Source organism: Suncus etruscus, chromosome 5 (assembly GCF_024139225.1).
Source record: "Suncus etruscus isolate mSunEtr1 chromosome 5, mSunEtr1.pri.cur, whole genome shotgun sequence".
Taxonomy (NCBI): domain Eukaryota; kingdom Metazoa; phylum Chordata; class Mammalia; order Eulipotyphla; family Soricidae; genus Suncus; species Suncus etruscus.
The window spans coordinates 119656952-119679342 of NC_064852.1; the positions used below are offsets into that span (position 1 = coordinate 119656952).

General features: G+C 39.6%; 1 protein-coding gene across 2 annotated transcripts in view; it reads left to right on the forward strand.

Moving 5' to 3' along the window:
- FTCDNL1 (formiminotransferase cyclodeaminase N-terminal like) overlaps positions 1 to 22391 on the forward strand; it is a 42675-nt gene that overhangs the window by 11890 nt on the left and 8394 nt on the right. For both annotated transcript variants that reach the window (XM_049773283.1, XM_049773284.1), the window contains one exon: positions 17320 to 17505. In XM_049773283.1, the coding sequence (XP_049629240.1) occupies positions 17320 to 17505 (186 nt within the window). The remainder of the gene's footprint in view (positions 1 to 17319; positions 17506 to 22391) is intronic.

Consider the following 22391-nt stretch of genomic DNA (forward strand, 5'->3'; position numbering starts at 1 on the left):
ATGGTGTTTTCTTGGCTGTCGGGTTTGGCTCTGGAGATTATATTCGATGGCGTCTTCTTGGCTGCAAGGCAAGAAATCTTTTTATAAGGCTCTCTGGGTTTGGGCCCTGGAGATTGTATTCGATGAGTCTTCTTGACTGCCTTGGGCAGAAAAGCCTAGGTTTGGTTCTTGGTACTCCATATGGTCCCCTGATCACTGCCAGGAATGATCCCTGAACACAGGGCCAGGAGTAAGCCAGCATTGCCAGGTGAGACCACCTCACCTCACCAAAATAAAGTAACTTCAAAAGTTGTATTCAGGTGACTTAAAAGTACTTTTGTTTGTTTGTTGTTGTTGTTGTTTTTGGGTCACACCTGGCAGTGCTCAGGGATTACTCCTGGCTCTATGCTCAGAAATCGCCCCTGGCAGGCAAGGGGGACCATATGGGATGCCGGGATTTGAACCACCATTCTTCTGCATGAAAGGCCTTACCTTCATGCTATCTCTCTGGCCCCAGACTTATAAGTACTTTTAAATTATTTGTAGGCTTTTATGTATGTGTATTGATATGTACACATATAGAGTATTTTGCATTTGATTTCCATTTAAATACTTCTAGAAGTAAAGGACAAGCAATGCAGAGATTGAGAGGCAAGAACTGCTGAGTGTAGGACCTGCACGGTACTTCAGTGAGGCTGGTGTAATCAAAGAGATGGGGTTGACTGCAAACAAAAAAAAAAAACACAAAACAAACAAACAAACAAAAAACCCACTAAGAAATAAGCTCAAGGTATTGCCAGAGGTCAGGGCATATGCCAGTTTAAGAAGATCAAACCAGGTGCCTGAGAAATAGCATAGCAGTAGGGCGTTTGCCTTGCACGTGTCTGACCTAGGATGGACTTGAGTTAGATTCCTAGCATCTGATATGGTCCCCTGAACCTGCCAGGAGGATTTCTGAGTGCAGAGCCAGGAGTAACCCCTGAGCACCACCGAGTATGGACCAAAAACCAAAAAAAAAAAAAAAAAAAAAAAAAAAAGGAAGTTGAAACCATATTCTTAAGGTTGTGGGAACAAACAACCAAAGGTTTTAAAGTAAGAAAGTGATGTTATTGGCTTTTTGAATTTTAGAAAGATTGGTTGGGGTCAGAGAAGCAGACAACTCGCAAGTGATAGTGGCAAAAAATAATCGAGTGCAGAGAGAGACCATAGAACGTTAGGGTTGGGCAACAGAACAGCAGTAATGAGAGAAGGGGAAGCCAGGAGGAAGAAGCAGGGATATGTTCATTACATGCTGCCACTTGGCAGCTAATGAACAGAGGGATCAAATGTATATCAAAATTAATCATTTTAAGTGTTATAACATTTTTTTATTTTCTATAAAAACCACATTTTCCCTTTTAGTCACCATCATTTTTATTACCCTTATGTTTTTGAAAATTTCATTCCTTCCCTCTCTTTCCTCTCCTGCCATTTCTCTCCTCTCCTATCTCTCCTTCCCTTCCTCCTTTTCTGTTGTTCCGTTTTTGCTAAAATAATCCATGCATGTGGCTTTTCCATAAAAAATATTTAAGGGATTCCACCATTAATTCTAAGCATGTAGCCCTCTTTCTTCCAAATACACTTTCACTGCCTTTTTCTTTTCCCTAGAGTCAAGTACACTCAATTCTTATAATTCAATATTAAAATCCAAATATCTAATACTAGATTTCTGTTGGTCATTCTTGAAGGCATTGTCTATTAACTTATCTTACAAAGGATCTCCTGAGGCCAGAAAGATAGGGCAGTGGGTTGGGTACTTACCCTACACATAGCTAATCCAAGTTTGCTCCCCAGCACCCTATATGGTTCTTCAACCCCACACCCTGAAACAAATGATTCCTGAACACAGAGCCAGGAGTAAACCCTGAATATTGTCAGATGTGGCACCAAAACAAAACAAAAAGATCACTTTACATATAACACTGTTAATTTCAGGTTAGAACATAATGATCTGATATTGTCTATGTTGAGAAATGATCACACAGTAAATCTAGTGATATTTGTTCCTATACATGAAGCATTTTTTCTTGTGATGAGGACTTTTTTTTTGTGATGAGAACTTTTAAAGTCAACTTTCTGATGACTGTATAATATAATATTATTATTATTATTTTGTTAATCATAATATTGTCTACTGACTTCTCACTGCAAAGCATGAGAATTTAGATTACTTTCACTCAGTACATAACATCCCATTCTTTATTCCTCTCTCACTTTCACACACATACACAATCCTTTCCTCCAAGTACATTTATATGAAAATTTTATTCAATATTTACTGGACACATTATTATAACTACGTAAACATAATGAAACACAATGTTTTTCTAAGAATCATTTTATCTTTACTTCTTTTTTCTTTCTACTGGAATTATTACCTTTTAGATGATTTCTTTAAAAATAAAACTGGCAGTAACTCCTGAGTGTCACCGGGTGTGGCCAAAAAAAAAAAAAAAAAAAAAAGAAGAAATTGCTCCTGGCTTTCAGAGCTATATGGGATGCCGGGGGATTGAACCATGGTCAGTCTTAGGTCAACTGCGTGCAGGCAAATACTCTACTGCTGCTCTACCACTCTGGCCCCAGTTAGAAGTCTTTTCTTCACTAAATCTTGGATCCTTCAAGAACATGAATTCACCTAATCTGAAATTAGTGTTAAATTTACAGAAATAAAAATTTTTTTCCTACTGTCTTCTATCTCAATACTGAAGATTTTCCATCTCAATTTCTGGATTTTAACTATTATCTCTCTGCAACCAGGTACCAAATACAAGATTTCACACATGCAAAGGAAGTGTTCTTGTATGTCTCTTTGTTAATTTGTGTGTGTGTGTGTGTGTGTGTGTAATAAAACTTAAAGCCTCAAATATGAATTGCAGGCAATCTACCACTAAGCTACATCCTTGGCCCTTCAGTAAAATTTTCTAGAATACTTCTCTGAAGGACTGCTGTGGGCCATAGCATTTCTTGCACATTTCCCCCCACTTGTTATTTATTTAGTGTATTCACATGAAGGATCCTGGGTTTCTAAAATATGTTTCTATTTTTTAGTTATATGTATAGCTTCATGATATGAACTGAGTGAAGAAGTAAAGAAATGGTCAGTAAAGAAAATGTCTATTAGTTAGATGCTCTCATGGATTAGGGAAAACAGTAGGCCTACTTAGCATAGAAATTCATAATATTTAGCCATCAAAGCTTGGACCATAGCAATGGTAATTTTATTTTATTATTTATTAGTTTATTTTATTTGAAGCATTGTGATTTACAATATTGTCAGTAACAGGGTTTCAGCTATACAGTGTTTCAATACCAAATTTTCCACCCTTGTGTCTGTTTCTCTCTTCTGTTGTCTCAGAGTTTCCTCTCAGCCACTTGGTAAAAATCTATGAATTTTTGCAATATAGGAAATTTTGATTTTCATTTTATGTTATCAATTCAATGACTTTATATAGATTATACAATATTATACTATATAGAAGTATGAAAAAAATAAGGTGCTGGCTAAGTAGGCTATATTAATAAAGAAATAGCTCCTTTATGAAGATTTAATTTTTTAATATGAAAATCTATAAAGCATTAATGAATTGATTAGAATTATCAGGCTCATAGATTTTTAGGGTTTTTTTTTATGACTTGGGGGACCTGTGCCATGATAGATTCACAAGATGTCAACACATATGTGATAGTCTTGAGACCCTTTGATTACCTTATTACAGATTGTCAAAACATGGGCTGATCTGGCAGATCAGGAACAACTTTCACTTCAAGAATTTCCTACTCTGACTCTAGTTGCTATGGAGATTGTGTCTCAAAAAGCTGCCCTGTATTTGGTTGAGATTAGTCGATTTAGGTTCGTGGGTACTGGTATAGTTCTTTTCACCATACTGCCCTCCTTGCAATAGCATAAAAACTGTGGTTGATTTTTTGAGCAAATGTGAATGTAGTTTTAGGACATCAATTTAGTTGAGTTCTAGGATACTTCCACCACAAAAAAAAAAAAAAATGATTGTATATTTGCAAAATAGCTCATGTATTAAGGCTGACTTCCGGTGACTTTAGTGATTTTATCTATGGAGAGTTACCAGGTTCACAAACCCACATTGCTATAGGCTTCATAAATACAACAGAGTTATAGCTGCCCCTGTGCAAAAGGCATAATAATGAGGAAGGAAAAAGAAGAGCCATCAGAACCAATGTTTCTTCTGTGACCTGCACTTATGAATGAATCCAACTATGCTTGGAAACCTGCACTTTTACTTGGATTAGGCAAAACTTGAATATCAAGGAAGTTAGCATTCCATAGGGTACCCTTTGACAGTTTTGGGGTTCTGAGCTGTGGTAGATAAATACTTTGTTCTTTAGTTGCTAAGGCCTATGTCAGAAAGTTCAAGTCTCAATGGTCCACAGTGATGGCCAGTGATAAGCCATTCCTTCATTCCCTATTTTCTTCCTCATGTATACATATTGAAAAATTTATGAAAAATTTGACAATGATAAAATACCTATGATAATAATCTAATTATGATGAATAGATATAGCCTATATATAATGTCTCCTAACTATATACTTATAATTCATTCCTAGTCAGGAAGTTTAAAAAATAATTTTGACCATTTATATACATTCAGACCAGTGAACAATAGGTGAGATATTTTTCAACCACAAAGGCAAAAATAAAAATATTATTGATAAAACAGTATTTATGTATCACTATAATAGTACTATTGCATGATCCAGTTATACCATATGTTAAGTGACAAAACCTTGTAAGCACTGGTAGGAAATTTCTGCAGACTAGAACTGTGGCCTGGTGGCTGAAAAACTACTGTCTTAGAATACTCAGAATTAGGCCATGAGGCATTGTAGAGATGTTATCATTCAGTTCCGACTAGCAAAGGCAACCTCACAAAATCTAAGACTAGAAGTTTCTAATATTTAGTAGAATCTACTGTCCTAGCAGTTTCTGATGGTGTCTTAGAAGAGGATTTTAGCAGGTGGCCTTATTAAATTTTCAAGCTCGGCCCTTAGCCATGATTAGAGATACCCTGATTTCCTTTCCTTTTTATTATCTCTTCTTCCAGCATTTAGTTTCAGATGTCAGGGCTAGATTGAGAAGATTCTGAATCACAATTCTGACATTTTGGTGGCATCAATAGACTTAGAAACTCAAAGTGCATTAACCTTACAGCCTCGTACATACTGCAGCCCATCCATTTGTCTCACAAGGGACAGGTATACTTCTCAGGAGATTCAGAGTAGGTGGCCCTGGTAGTGACAGCAACATGTATTGGAACTATTATAACAATCAGAACATCACTATTGATTAGATCATCATATATTATGTAACTACAAATGTCACATGTAATAAATGAACCCAATTTTAATGAACTAGCAATATATTGTAAGATAATGTGTTGAGATAAATAGTGTGTATTTCCCCCATTGCCAGTGTGTCTCCTGAGTTTTGATGCCAAGAAAAGAGGAGATCTGTTTTGGATCAGAACCAATATATTAATTTTCCAGTCCCAAATAGTAAAATAGTAAAGTAGTAAAGATAGTAAAATAGTAAAAAGGTAACTGGAGGGACAATAGCACACATTGTGTTAGTATTATCTCTGACCTCGCATTCTGAGTGTGGCCCCAAAACAAAATAAGCAGAGACAAGACAAACTAAAGTGCCACACACAGATGGGCCAGAGCAATAGTATGGTGGATAATAGGACATTTGCCTTGTACATGGCCAACCTCAGTTAGATCCCCAATATCTCATATGGTCCCCAGAGCACCACCAGGAGTAATTCCTCAGTACATAACCAGGAGTAACCCCTGAGAATCACAGGGTGCAACCCCAAATTTAAAAGTGCCATACATGCTAGTTTAATGAATTAATTATTTTTTGTTTGTTTGGGGGGCCACACCTGGATATACTCAGGGATTACTCCTAACTCCACTCAGGAATCATTTTTGGCAGGACTTGGGGGACCATATGGGGTCCTGGGGATTGAATCTAGGTCAGCTGTATGCAATACAAACACTATTCACTGTGCTATCTTTTCAGCCCTGATGAGATAGTTTAAGCAATAGAAATGCATTTTTCTGATGTTCTGGATGTTAGAAGTTTGAGATCAGGTTATCAGCAAGGTTAATTTGTTCTAGGGCCTATGGAGGAAGGAACTGTTCTCTTTTGACTTATAAATAACCCTCTTCCTGTTCATGACATTCTTACTGTATTGTTTGCATCCAAATGTCCTCCTTTGTATGAGGATGCCCCAGTAATATTGAACTCAGCTTCTTCAATGCTGCAGTAGATGATCTCTGTAATGTTCCTTTTCCCAAAGAAATAAGTCATATTCTGAGGTCAACAACACTGGTAGGCCCTCTCCATGTGGAAGTAAATGCTAGTAGTGGAAAAGAAACTCTTTTCTTCACAGTGAGTTAAAAATCTCCACAGAGATTTAAAGAAGTGGGTGTGGGTAGAAATAGAGGGGTAGAGTAGTTGGAGTGAGATTTGAGACCCCTTAGAAGTAGTTGGGCATCGTCAATGATAGTGGTGGGGAAGATACATGGGAGCAGAATTGCTAAGGAAGTCAGACTTACTTAGGCAAGCCATTTGGGGAGCAACACTGGTTGAGTGGAAGAGCCAAGTTAACCCTTCACTGCTAATAGAGGAGATGTTTTATAATGAATACAGTTGACACATCATTGATGCATTGCTCACTAGAAAGATTCTTAATTGCCTTTAAGAATTGACTATATGCTATCTCAATTTCTTTTGGAGGCATCCAACTTCACATTAGCTCTCCTGAAAGGAAGTAAGAGTTCCTTAACAAATGGGAAAAACTATTCGGAAACTGTTGGCCCAATTCCAAGCCCATCTACCCATTGCATATACAGGTGCATAGTTCTGGGAATTTCTGATCAACAGTGAGGATTCTTTCTTTGACTAGAGTCCAGGAGTCTCAAACTCGTGGCCCGTGGGCCACAAACGGCCCTCTGTACAACATTTTGTGGCCCTGCCCTAGAGGAATCTTTCTTTGTTTTGTTTTGTTTTGTTTTAGTTGTTTGGGTCACACCCCCCCATGTTCAAGGCTTACTACTGACTTTGCACTCAAGGATCACCCCGACTTTGCCTCCTGCGGCCCCCAGGTAAATTGAGTTTGAGACCCCTGGCTAGACAAAAGAAGACATGATAAGAATTGGTCATAGTAAAAAAATTTGGAATGGAATCAGTCTGAGTTCAAATCCCAGATCTTTATTTACTTGCCAGCTGATTTTAAGAAGTATCTTCATGTTTTTGTGTCTATACCAAGGGGAATTATAACATCCTGTAAAAATATTAATGAAAAATGATGTCCATTTGAAAAGCTTGCCCCATCAGTAAATACTTGTCACTACCATTAATAGACTCTTTTGCCAAATGGAGGAGGTACCAACAGTTGGGCCCAGACTGATCCCCTTGAACACCAGGGGCAGAGATATCTCTTGTTAGTTTTGTGTCATCAGGTGCTGACCAAAATGAAAGAGATCGCATAAAAAGATGCTGGAAGACTCTTTGGAGTGGACCATACCTCTGAAATGTTTTCAGCTGGAAAAGTCCAAGTTCTGTCACAGATAGTTAGCTCCTTTATAAGTTCTTCATTTGTAAAGTGGTATGCAATGCCTATTCCAGAGAAATATTATCTAGATAAATGAAGAGACCCACATGACTATGCAATTGGAGTTGGAATGCCTCTTGACAATTTACTTTGCCATATTAAAGACTACTGTGAATGTCAGAGAAAAAGACGAGAGCAACATCTCCCAAGAAATCTGGCGCCATGAACTCTGCCCCTGAACAATGAGAGAGCACCATTGGAGAGACTAAAACAAGTTATCGAATGCAATGTAAGCTAAATAGGTTAGGTCACTGAATCCATTGTAATTCTTTAAATGAGCAGTTATGTCTGCACAGAGTGGTAATTATGTTTCCTACAAAAGACTAAAAAATCTGTCTGCATCCTAGTGAAAATATCTAAGTTATAAAATAAAATAAGATTTTTGGATATTAAGTTATACAGGTAAAATATTTTCCAATCTGTTAGTTTGCCACATATTTTCATGGATACCATATCTTCCATAAAGATATATGGTATTTTCGTAATTTGGGTGTATATAATTCTTAGTTTTATAGTAGACATAAGGTATAGGTGATATTTTCCTTCTATATCTAGCAAACATACCTAGAAACATTAAGAAGTGTACTCAGCTTTTTCCACTAGAACAAGGATAAAGGATTTTTACAAAAATTCTGACCTAGAACTTTTAATTTTTTTCAAAATTTCAAGCATTATAGGTCAGTTGAAACTCATTTCTGACTATCCCAAACTTGGTTCTTTGAATTATACTTGCTAAATTATGGTCTAAATACAGTATGTCCAAACTCAATTAAGACTTTTTTGTTTTTATATGTATATATGTGTATATGTACATGTATATATACATATATGTGGATACTCTAATAAATCCAATATAGAATTTTTTAGATATACTTATATAAATGCTATAATTTATAACATTTTCATCAAATTATCTTAGAAATTTGGCCACGGTATACATATCATTCAGCACATTTTTTAATCTCTAATGTGGCTATTATGTATAATGTATCATATCTTACCTGTTACCTTATTTATTTATTTATTTATTTATTTATTTATTTATTTATTTATTTATTTATTTTTGGTTTTTGGGTCACACCCAGCAGCGCTCAGGGGTTACTCCTGGCTCTATGCTCAGAAATCGCTCCTGGCAGGCTCAGGGGACCTTATGGGATGCCGGGATTCGAACCACCGCCCTTCTGCAGGAAAGGCAACCGCCTTACCACCATGCTATCTCTCTGGCCCCTTTATTTACATTTAGATTCTCACTTTCCCCACTACAAATAATGCTGCGATGAACAGTTGAAACAGTATTTAATTTGTAAATTCAATAATTTTTCTAGAGCACAGTCACTTGCTAAAAATTGCAGCCATAGATATTTTACAGATTTTCCCCAACCCCCCAAAAACCAATCGCGTTCTTATCCTGATCCCATTTTCCATTAGAGCACGTGTCACAGTTTCGCCCTTACATTTGAGTTTTATTTTCATGCCAGTAATAATTGGCAACTGTGAGACACAGCAAAAGTCAATCTTAAGTCTTGTCCTTTCGAATCTGAGATGCTGTTATTAGCATATCACTCTTCGTTTGCCCATTAGAAATTAAATGTGACAGTAAGCAGTAGCATTACGAGCAGTCGAATTTCCTTTCCTCCCTAACATCGTTTTCTGCTCTCTCAAGAAAGTGCAGGCAAGAGCGTCAGTAGAAAGGCAGTTTCAGAACTGCACTCCAGCTTCTTTTTCAGCCTAATATTCTGTTCTTTCATCATAAAGATCAGCTGCATTTTATTTTATCCCTCTCCCCCCAATTCTTTAGAATAACAGGCAGTTCCAGTCAGCATGTTTAATGCACTTCTTGACGATGTTTTAGTACAATAAATTTTTGTATCTCGTGTAAGTGTGCATATGGTAAAAATTTCTCCCAAGTTCTTGCCATGTGGGGGGGGGGAGGGAGGAATATTGCGGTGGCTTTGTTAATGCAGTGTTTGTGTTGGAGCGGTTACGGCCCTGCGCTCTAACTCTCAGTGCTGGGCGTAATGAGATGGCTTTGATGGTGGTGTAAGAGTCTAGTGGGATGGTCACAGCTTCACACTTCAAAGTCGAGCATATGGGCCGAATACTGGGAAGCTTTGTGCTCTTTGGGGATGGTTGGGAGACAATTCCTAACAGCTCCTTTTAATGAAGACATTGGAAAAGAGAAATGCTCCATCTTTAAAATCACTTTGAATTGCAAAGAAAAATTTCCACGACCCCCTCTTCCATAAAAGAAACTGAGAATCATTTTTCCAAGTCTGCACCTCATTAGAGGCAATGCAACATCATGGCTGTTACTTCACTGGATCTGCAAATGTCCTTCTCTTTCAAAACATGGAGGCCAGATCAATAGGCCAGTCCTATTTTAGGTATGTGTATAAATTTAGGCAGTAACTTAGAGGGCTATCTGTCTTACCATTTGAGTTCCTTGGTATCTTCCAGTAGAGAGTTTTGTTCCCTTTCTCGTTTAAAAATACATAAGTAAAAAAAAATTGACTAAACAAAAACTTGGCTATTTTGAGAAAGCTTTACTAAACTAGAAGAGGCTTGCTTCTATGATTTCAAGTCTAGCACTCTGTTTAATTTTTAGATTTTTATGCTTTCTTCTCTATTTGTGTGGCATTTGAGGCCAGACAAGCCAAACAATACTCTTTTTTGACTAATATGAAAAGGTTTGGGGCTTATTCCTTTTTTTTTTTTTTTTTTTTTTGGCATTTCTAAAAGTAACATTAGCAAGGTGTTTTAAAAATGCTACTCATAAGCTGCGTGTTCATACCATGCCAGAGAGGAGTAAATTTATGTATTCCTAGAAAAAAGGAGAAGGCAGGCGAGAATTTTTCCTAGTTGTGCAATATGGTTATTATATTAAAAATGTAACAGAAACCAAACTTATCATTAATGTTTCTGAAGTAGCAGAAGTGAAATTTTGTTTATTGTTCAGTTTCAATGGCATTTTACTAGTCACTGAAAATTGTTTCTGAAAGAAACCAAAGCAGAAGGGAAAGGGCTATATTATATGCAACTGTAGTCATAGGCAGGCATATATTTAATTAAGCAAATTTAAAAATAATGTTTTAAATATTATCTTTAATAATAAAATACTACATTTAAAGCAATGTAATTTCTATTATGGGCTCAGAAATAAAATCATTTGTGCTACGAATGTAAAATTTAGGGCCAATGTGAGTATAGTTGGGGGGGGGGAATTCTTGCCTTGCATTTGGCTGACCTGGGTTCATTCCCCAGCATCCCATATAATCCACATAGCATCACCATAAGTGAGTGATCCCTGAATGTAGAGTTAGGAGCAAATCCTGAGAATTGCCAGGTGTAGCTCCAAAACAAAGGAACAAGTAATGAAGTCATAAAATTTGCCTATACATGGATGAACATGGAGATTATTATACTGAGTGAAATGAGTCAAAGGGAGAGAGATAGACACAGAATAGTCTCACTCATCTGTGTGATATAAGAAAAATAAAAGACAGTATGACAATAATATCCAGAGACAATAGAGATGAAGGCTGGCAGGAGCAGCCCCATGATGTAAAGCTTGTCATAGAAAATGACAGTTGGAATTGATCACTCTGGACAAGAACTAGGTGCTAAAAGGGAATAATGTGATATGCATGGCACCCCCCTCATTGATAGTAGTGCAAAACACAATGTCAGAAAAGAAAGAGAATGAGAGAGAGAAGCAGAATGCCTGTCCCAGAGACAGGCAGGTGGTGAGAGGTGGGAGGAAAATGGGTGACATTGGTGGCAGGAAAGTTTCACTGGTGAAGGGTGGTGTACATTCTATGTCTGCAACTCAACTATGAACATTTTCTGTAAACACTGTGCTTAAATAACGAAATTATTATTAAAAAAAAAAGAATCTTAAACTTTTCCTTGTACCAAGAAGCTTTTTATTGCTTTAATCCTCCTTTTAAAAAAATAACGTAACAATCAGACACACAGAAGTCTCAGAAGTTTAGACTGACAATGAGAAATATAATATGTAAGAAGACAGAAAGTAATTTTAAGTGAAAAGGTCAGCCAGGTGTGGCCCAAGAGAGAGCACAACCTTTAGGGATGTTTGTCTTGCACATGGCCCTGCCCAAGTTTGATCCAGGCACCTCAGATAGTTCCCTGGGCACTGCCAATGTGTAAATTTGACAGTGATTTTGTTCAGCAGTCCCAGCTGTTTTGGGATAGTGGAATAATGCGAGACAGTGATGTGCAAATAACTGCAATTAGTTGCAAGGCTATAAAAGCCGGGGAACCCAGCTATGTGTATGTGGTGAGGTGCTCACCCAGGGACGCCCAAATGTAGCCACCCTGGACCACTGCTGCTTGAGTGGCCTAGGGGAGAGAGAGAGAGAGAGAGAGAGAGAGAGAGAGAGAGAGAGAGAGAGAGAGAGAGAGAGAGAGAGAGAGAGAGAGAGAGAGAGAGAGAGAGGAGAGAGAGAGAGAGAGAGAGAGAGAGGAGAGAGAGCAGCAAGCATCTAAGCATCTTACTGATGCTTTATCTCTGGTTCAGGTCTGAGGGACCTGGGCCTTTGGTCCCCTGGACCACTGCTGCTTGAGTGGCCTAGGGGAGAGAGAGAGAGAGAGAGAGAGAGAGAGAGAGAGAGAGAGAGGAGAGAGAGAGCAGCAAGCATCTAAGCATCTTACTGATGCTTTATCTCTGGTTCAGGTCTGAGGGACCTGGGCCTTTGGTCCCCTGTAGGCCGACAGGCTCTGCTCTGGTCTTTTACCTGGACCCTCCCTCAACTGTCAAACATTTTTCTTTTATACCCTCAGACCAACGTGATGTCCATTAGAGGAGGCATGTCCAGGTCTAATTGTCATTATAGGGGGTCCAGTCCACCTGCCATTAAGGGTTCACCACTTAAAGGTGCATTGACTAATTTCTTTAAACACGTCAACAGTGGTGGAAACTTTCCATGCTTTCTCACCAGGGTTGCATTGTACACCTGCTGGTGTTAAACCCAGTTTTTAAAAATTTAATACAAATTTTAATTGAATCATTGTGAGATACACAGTTACAAAGTTGTTCATGATTGAGTTTCACCATACAATGTCCTAATACCCATCCCTTCACCAGTGCACATTTCCCACCACCAACGCCCCCAGTTTCACCTGCCTCCATGGCAGACATTTTTCTTCTCTCTTACCTTGAACATGCTTGACCCAGGTTCAATTTCTGGCATTTCATATATGGTCCCTCAAGCAACTAAGTGATAGACCCAGGAGTAAGCCCTGAACATAGCTAAGTGTTACCCAGAAACACACTCATATATGTTTATATATGCACATATAATATCTGTTATATATTACCTATGTAATTTTATTTTCATATATAATATCTGTTATATATTATCTATATAATTTTATTTATGATTGGGGGGGGGTTGGCCACACCTGGCAATGCTCAGGGCTTACTCCTGGCTTTGCACTCAGGAATCACTCCTGGTGGTGTTCAGGGGACTTGGGATGCTGAAAATCTAATAAGGATGAACTGCATTAAAGGCAAGCACATTACTCTGTATTATAACTCCACTCCCCTGAATATTTTTAATCTGTATTAAAAATAACTAATGTGGCATTTTCTTTTCCATCCATCTTTTTTGTTTGTTTGTTTGAGCCACACCCGGTGATGATCAGGGGTTACTCCTGGCTATGTGCTCAGAAATCGCTCCTGGCTTGGGACACTGGAGGATAGAATCATGGTCCATCCTAGGTTAGTGCGTGCAAGGCAAACACCCTACCACTTGTGCCACTGCTCCAGTCCCTCCATCTATCTTTTTTATTTGCTCATTCAGCCTTTCTGACTACAGTCTATACAGGGGAAACTAGATAAATGCTCATTTTAAAAAAATGTATTCATCATATTTGTAGATCTGGTGCTTTAGAGGATGGTATTGGTCCCATGTTACGGGTAGAGAAATTGAGGCTCAGAGATGTCAAATACATCATTCAAGATCCCCAAAAGCCATTTAGGAGCAGAATTGGTCATCAGAACTACTGTTTTCTGTCCTCAAAGACATAAATGATTTTTCTGACTAAAGTCAGGCCCCCCTGTCCTCAATTCCTTCAACTACCAACAGCTGGTTGTTACTAGTGTAAATCCCTCCTGACCAGGGAGGTGTTGGGCGTTAGAAGTGTCTGATGGGAATGCTAGCCAGGCCAGGCCAGGCCAGGCTATTTGCCCACCAGGGAGAGCCCACAAGGTCAGGCTTGATGAGGAGCCTTCTTTAGCCTACTTTGTACCTTGGCTCCTGAAGCAGATCAGGTCTCATCTCTAAGTTAAAGATGGAGTTGGTACCAGCATTCAACACTGCCAAGCACTTTAGGAAGTTTTCAGAAGGTGTAAGGATGTCTTCACACCTAGCTCTCCTAAATGCTGCTGCCTCCTGCTTCTTCCAATCTGTGTGTGAGGAACAATCTTATTTTATACTGTTTTACATGTTTATGAGTAATTTTTTTGTCAAGAAACTTAATATGTTGAACCACTGAGTGAGGTTTATACCTATGACATAATCCACAGCTGACTGTAGATGTTTCTGGTAGCTAGGCTTTTACCCTCAGTCTCTCCCAAAGGTCATGATGCTTAGTATTTTACAGTAGGTGTTAAAGAGACAAGTCAACTGGTGAAATTGGGAGATTTTCTGACTTTGGGTATCTACAACAGATTTTGCTGTTGTTATTGTTGTTCTTTTTTTGGGAGAGGCATACCCAGTGGTGCTGAGGGGTTACTCCTGGCTCTGTGCTCAGAAATCACTCCTGGCAAGCTCGGGGGACTATATAGAATGCTAGAGATTGAACTCGAGTTATCTGTATGCAAAGCAAATGTCCTATCCTCTGTGCTATCACTCTGGCCACAACAACACAGATTTTTTTTTGTTGTCATTGAGATATTTACAGCCTTTTTTTAAATGATAATTTATTTACCACAGTTACAAAAATGTTCATAGTTGGGTTTTAGTTATTTAATGTATATCACCCTTCACCACTGTAACTTTCCCGCCATCAATTATCCTCATTTTTCTCCTCCCCCACCCCCTGCCTGTCTTTGGGACAGGCATTTTATTTCTCTTTCTCACTATCATCATCATGGCAGTTGTTAGTGCAGTTATTTCACTAACTGTACTCAACACCCTTTGTAGTAAGCTTCGTATCATGCATGGTCTGGTTCTTCTGGCCTACATCTCTATTGTCTCTGGATATTATTGTATACTATTTTATTTTTCTTATATCTCACAGATGATTGAGACTATTCTGTGTCTTTCTCTTGTGTCTTTTTCTCTCTCTCTGAGTGTCTTTCACTCAGCATGTAAGTTTCCATGTCTATCCATCTATAGGCAAATTTCATGACTTCATTTTTCCTAATAGCTGCATAGTCTTCCATTGTGTAGATGTACCAGAGTTTCTTTAGCCACTCATCTATTGTCGAGCATCTGGGAACAATACAGATTTCTAATGTGAGGCTCAGAGGCCTTTCCCAAGACTTCATTCCCCCAAGGTATTGAATATTGCCATTCCCTCTGCATATCACCTTCCCCAGAATCATGGTAGTCTACATAAAAACTGACAAGCAAGAGCCATGAACATCACATTTGGAGGACTTGGTCTGGGCTGCTTGTCATAGATTCTGCCATCCTTCCACACCTCCAAATAAAGAGATTCTACAATTCTGCTGTCTCACTTCTCAAAGTTCTTAAGTAGCTGTATTTAAACATACAACAAAACTTTATTAGCTCTTCGTTGTTACTGTTTTAGGGTCACACATAATGGTGCTCAGGGCTTACTCCTGGTAGGGCTCAGACCATATCATATGGTGGTCCAGGGATCAAACCCAAGTTGGCTGCATACAAGTCAAGCATTTCACCCCACATCCACTGTGTATTGCTCTAACCCCTAAGGTTTACTAGCTAAATGGGCCCATTTTTGCTTCTGTGATATTTAACTGGAGCTGTGAGAAAATTAGGTATAATGCAGAGGTCTGAAGCAGTACTCTAGAAAAACCCAAAAGATAAGGTCAAAGAAAGAGAATACAGCTGTTATGATGAGGGGTAAATGCCGGCTATTATTCAGAGTGGCCTCTAGTTATATTTATTTAAACATTACACTGTTTTTATGTATAGATGGCCCAATACTGTCTTGTAGAACTTGCCTTAAAGATGGAATTTATGCTGTCTAGCAGGGATACCTCTAATTCCCTGTGATTATTAAGCATTTTGAAACAAAGCAAAAAGACTTAAAATATAATGTTACTGTGGTAGCAAATATAGCTGGCAGTCACCATACAGGGCATAAAGATATGGCCCTTGACTGAAGGGTTGTTGGAAGTTACTTGAGCCTTCCACTTATAAGATACAGGACCTTCTACTCATAAGACATCTGTTTGATAACATGAACTACTTCCTTTTTAAACTTTTCCCACTTGTGACTCCATTCATCAGAGATTTTGTGTAATCTTGGGTATATAGGTATGTAAAATAAAATTACAAGTAAAACAACTACTTGATAATGAATCATCCAGACAATTATTTAATTTCTTATATTTACAACATGAGTTACACCACTGTTCATCATCATATTTCAAACAGATAGTATCCCTGTAAAACACCCATTACTGGTGTCAGTGCCTCTTCAAAAAAAGAATTATTTTCTTTTGGGGGGGATTTTGGGCCACACCCAGTGGTGTGCAGGGAATACTCTTGGCTCAGTGCTCAGGAATCACTACTGAAGGACTCAGGTGACCATATGAGATGCCAGAGATCGATCGTAGGTGGCTGCATATAAGGCAAATGCCCTACCCACTGTGCTATATTGCTCTGGCCCAAAAGAAAGTTTTTCCTTTCTTGGTAATAGGGATCCAGGTCAGTGCCTCATACATGCAAGGCAAGTACTTACTCCTGAGCTACATCATCAGCCCCATACAGACAAAACTTTTATTATTTGATACAGCATCAAGATACAACGTGTTATGTTAAAGCTTTGGTTATTAAAATTTGTACAAATGGTATGTTTGCCAAGGCAATTTCTACACAATGATATAGATAATAGTTAATGTATTGTTAGAATTGGTTAAAATTGGAGCTGAAAAGATGAGATAGCATGTAAGACTCTTGCGTGGTACATGGCCCAATTCATTTGATTGCTGGAACTTCTTATGGTCCCCAAGCCCTGCCAGGGTGATTCCTGAGCAGATAGACAGGTATAACCCCCAAGCACTGTCAAGTGTGGCCCCAAATCAAAGATAAATAAATAGAAAAAGAATGGTTAACAAGATAAATCTTTTGGAAATATAAGATCTGGGAGTGGTGGTGAGTGTAACATTCCCCAGATAAAAAGTTGTGTCAGGGCCAGAGCAGTGGCACAAGCAAGTAGGACGTTTGTCTTGCACACACTGACCTAGGACGAACCGAGGTTCGATCCCCCGGCATCCCATATGGTCCCCCAAGCCAGGAGTGATTTCTGAGCTCATAGACAGGAGTAACCCCTGAGCTATGGCCATTATCGGGTATGGTCCAAAAACAAAAACAATAAAAAAAAAGTGACTTTTTAAGTTTTGCTACAATAAAATTTTGTTCTGCTGGGTCTGATTTTAATTTATTTTATTTCCATTTCCCACTGCCCATAGGCCTGGCCAAGAAACTAGTCCTGCATGTGCCTGGGTGCAGTGTATTTCTCTTCGGTGAGGCTGACCTGCCCAGGAAGCGAAGTCTGGTGCAGAGAAGGAAGCAACTGGGCTGGTTCACCAGGAGAGATTTCAGCGCTCTGGAGTGGGACTTGGGAGCTACACCTGCCCGAAGTTGTGGCCTGACAGGTTCTCTGAATCATTTTGTTCTGCCTTTTTCTTTCTTAGCTTTGTAACAGAACCCTGAAAATCCTTTTACATCTCCAGGAGATCATGATGGGACTACTTGTGGCATCAGGAAAGATTTTTCTCTCTGATCCTGCAGAATACTGCAGTAAACTGTAAAATACTGCTGCAGTTATCTTTAAGTCTACCAGGCTGCAATTAGTTGCAGAACTGCAAAGTGCTGGAGCCACAAGCTGCAGGGAACCTGCTGTCAGGCGGGGCAAGGTGCCCATTCAGGGACACCACCACCCCCATGACTGCCACCGCCCATAGCGGGGAGGGGGAGAGTTAGAAACTAAGTGTCCTTGTATTCTAGCCTGAAGACTGAAGTTTGCTGCTGCCCAGGGGTTTTTGAGAGAGGGATAGATAGACATTATTCACTGAACAGAGGGGGTCAGGGAAGGCTTGTAAATCTGGGTTTGAGAGAGAATAAAAAATGAGGGATAGATGCAGAGCAGGAAGCATCTTGCCAATCCTTTATCTCCAGCCTCCCCATGGACTAGCAGGTGCTACTCCAAACTCTATCCTGGCCCCCCACCCCCCAAAACTGTCACAACTTTTTCTTAGTACTTTTTGGGCAAATGTCTGTTGCAGGGGGGAGGTGCTCAAGTGCCCCAATTGCCATTATGGAAGAGCTGTCATTACCCCTTAAAGGTACATTGACTAATTCCCTTAAGGGTACAATGACTAATTCACTAAAATACATCAACAGGTCCTACTCACACCCAGTTCTCTATACACTTCACAGAGAGGCTAGAATGTGGAGTGAGGGCTCCAGGGGTTCAGTGCAACCTGCTGCCTGAAGAATTGATGTAACTACTTGCTAGATACCTGCTATTAGGCCACTCAGGAGCCTAAATACTGGGGTGTCTTGGAAACCTCCAGGGCACGAAGTCATTGGGTGCAGGTAACTTTCAGCTGACAGGGCACCCTTTTAGTACTTGACCATCCATCTTGACCCAGTTGGTGCTGACAGCAGAAATCCAATTGTAGAGATGAGGCAGGGAGAAGCTCAATGAGACAACACAACAGTTATGTAGGGTCCAGAAAACAATACTCTCCAGGACCTCACTAACACTCATCTCTCTCTCTTCATCCCTCTCCTCTTCTTAGGGGATACCTGAAAAAAAAGGAGCAAAACTCTCATCCCCTGCCCCCAAACTCTTCCTACACTTGACCATACTGGTATCATTTATTTGAGATAATTCTTTGATTCTCAGATTGTGTGTGTGTGTGTGTGTGTGTGTGTGTGTGTGTGTGTGTGTGCTGCACACAAGATAAGGTACTACAGCTACATTGGGGCCATCAGATCATACCTCAGCTGGTATTTGCCTGAATAACAGTTACATGTTCCTGCATTAGTGACAGACCATCTTTTGGGTGATGCTCCCAGCAGGCTGTGCTCTGTCTTGGAAGTTTTGAGGAGTCCTTAGGCACTCGGTCTGAGTAATCACAGTGCTGATGTGTGCTTGGTGATGAAAAGATCTAGCTTTCTCAGAAATGATAATTAACATATAATGGTACTAGTTGTTCAAAGAGCAAGAAGTTACTTGGGAGAAGAAAAACTTTTCTCATGACTCAGCCATGCCTCAGACAATGCAGGCCTTCAACTCATGAAGAATTCTGTTCTGGGATGAATGAAAGTCAAAGTCAAGTAGAGCTACACAACAAAGGAAGGTCCCTTAGTCTTGGAGAATGTTAAACCTTTGTCTAGAGATTATTGGCCTTGTGATCACTGAATCTTCTCCGTCCTAAGCACCCATATCTATAAGATGAATAAAATAATAGCATTTCCACGGGACTGGAGCAGTGGCACAGCGGTAAGATGTCTGCCTTGCCTGTGCTAGCCTAGGAAGGACCTCAGTTTGATCCCCTGGCGTCCCATATGGACCCCCAAGCCAGGAGCGATTTCTGTTTTTTGTTTGTTTGTTTGTTTTTGGCCTCACCCATTTGATGCTCAGGGGTTACTCCTGGCTAAGAGCTCAGAAATTGCCCCTGGCTTGGGGAACCATATGGGGCGCTGGGGGATTGAACCGCTGTCCTTCCTTGGCTAGCGCTTGCAAGGCAGACACCTTACCTCTAGCACCACCTCACCGGCCCTAGGAGCGATTTCTGAGTGCATAGCCAGGAGTAATCCCTGAAGGTCACTGGGTGTGCCCCCCCAAAAAAATTTTTTTTAGCATTGTCTTCATAAGATTGTAAAATCAAAATAACATGCATATAAAGTGTCAGATGCATCATAAAAGGGTCGTTCTTTTTCTTTTCTACAGAGATTCAGCTTATGAAAGAGTGAAGATAAATGTGTTTCAGTCTTTAGTTAAAGAAGAGAAGCAGAGACTGGTTGCTTCTCTGCCAATTCAAATCTTCAGTATTTCCCTGCAATTTATCTTACAAAACAAGAGGTGTGAGTTTTGTGGCTAAGGTTGCATGAGTCTATTTCTTGATTTCAAAGTTAAGCTTCCTAAAGACTGAAGGTATTACCCCACAGTCCTAACCTGGGCCAGTGACAGGTATTTGGGTTTAGAATTAGGAAGACTGGAATGTGTCACAGTTTGTGGCTGAGATTTCAGTCAAGCTGTGCTAGTATTAGAGGACAGAACTGTCTGCAATTTTCAGTGAGCCAGTCCTTGAAATGTTTCTCATTTTTGCAGTGATGTGAGAATGAGTGAGCTGGTAATTCATAATCTGTTACTAAAGTGTATCTGAAGTGGGTTGTTGCAAGTCAGCCCCTGACGAGGTTGACTGATGGAGGGATGGAGGATGAGGTCTTTCCCCTTTTCCCTACACCTCGGAGCACGCCACTCTGTTCAGCCGGTGGTTCTGAGGTGAAGTGGTGGGTAAACAGCTCGCAGGCAGTCAGGCTTGTGGAAATATTAGCTTTATTCGGTGGACAAGACTGAAGTCCAAAGCCTCAGCATCAGTTCCAGCCAAAAGCCCCTCGCCTTCCACAGACCCTTGTTTTTATCCTCCAGAATCAGGTACCACCCTACGGTGGGAGCAGAATGCCAGGTCACACCCTAGGGTAGGGCACAATCAATGATCAGGGTAGGGTCAGTAACATAATAATCCCATAAAATGTTTACATACACAACACTGGGTGAGCAAGAAAGTGAGAGAGCATATGCTTTGTTTTGTTTTGTTTTGGAGTCATACCTAGTATGCTCAAGGGTTACTTTTGGGCTCTGCACTCAGGAATTACTCTTGGTGGTGTTTGGAGGACCATATGGGATGCCAGGGATCAAATCCAGGTTAGCCACATAAAAGGTGAATGTCCTACCCGCTGTGCTATTGCTCCAGCCCCAGGAAAGCATATGCCTTGCATATGTGAGGCTCCCAACTCATTCCCCAGCAATATGTGATCTCCATAAGGATACTGCCCAATGTGGCCCTTATGTATCTCTAAATAATACATCTGAGTTAGATACCAAAGTTTTCATCTACCAAGTGATCACTAATATTTAGTGTCCTGGGAAGAACATTGGTTTGTAATTAATTCAAAGCAAGAGAGCATTGTTTTGCAGTTGCACCTAATGATGTGTTTAGATAGACTATCTCCGCCCAGAGGGATTTCTAGCTTCTCTGTTCTCACTTCATGTGGAGAGCTGTGATTGAGGTGTAGAATTTTCTCAGTGCCACAGTCCCAAGTTAAACTTTAAGGAGGAAAATTGGTACAAAAATGTTTTAAGAGGCAAAAGGTAAATAAGTAGTTAAAGGAACTGAAACAGCTAGTGATGGTGTAAAATTTAAATTTAAATTTAAATTTTTGAAAGTGAGTTGGTGATATGTATTAAAAGCTCCAAAAATATAGATAATGGCCTTGCAAGAATTTAAGTTCTAGTGATAAATTTTTTGTTGTTGTTCTCATTGTTTTGGGGTCACACCTAGTTGGCCTCAGGGCTTACTCCTGGCTATGTACTCAGGGACCACTCTTGGAGGGACTCTATTTGGGGTGCTCTAGATCAAACCCAGGTCAGCCACAGGCTAGGCAAGTTTTCTACTCTCTATACAATCTCTCTGGTTCCTATCTAGTGATCAATTCTATTAAAATACTAATGTACATATATTTATATACCAGCTTATTTATGGCTGCAATATTTAATAGTAGATATGAAACAATGTGAATGTTCACTCTTGGGAATGATTAAATCATTTCTGGCACTCTCAAGTAAGTGAGCTTATGCCAGGAATGAACATTTGAAAGAATTTTTTAGAGATAATACACTACAAAAGAATTTTTAATTGGTTAATTAATGCAACAAGTAGTTATTAATCTAATATGTGCCAGGCACTATATATATAGAATTGATATATTTTAAAATAATTTGCAGTCCTGTGGAGGAAGGGCTGAGGAGATAGATATAAAGAGCAGGCTTGATAAATGATGAATTCTAGTTTACTTGAAAATTATAAGTGCTTCATACAAAGAAATAACAGGACAAGGGCCATCATAAATTCTGGGGTGACGATGGGTTGCGATTTTAAATGGGATAATCTGAAGTAAGCCTAATTGTAAAGGTGACATTGGACACAGACAGAAGAAGTCAGGCCTTTGCTGTATGGAGATGTGAGTCTGCAAGTGAGGAAACAGATGTGAGAGAACAGATACTGTCAAGGCCCAAGAATATCAAGTTTGAGCACTATGACCTCAACAATGTAAAGTAGCTCCGAGGCTATTTTGTTAATTTCAAAGATGTATAAGAAAAATATTTTCAGGGCCGGAGGTAAGGTTTTTGCCTTGCATGCAGAAGGTCAGTGGTTCAAATCCCGGCATCCCATATGGTCCCCTGAGCCTGCCAGGAGTGATTTCTTAGCATAGAGCCAGGAGTAACCCCTGAATGCTGCCAGGTGTG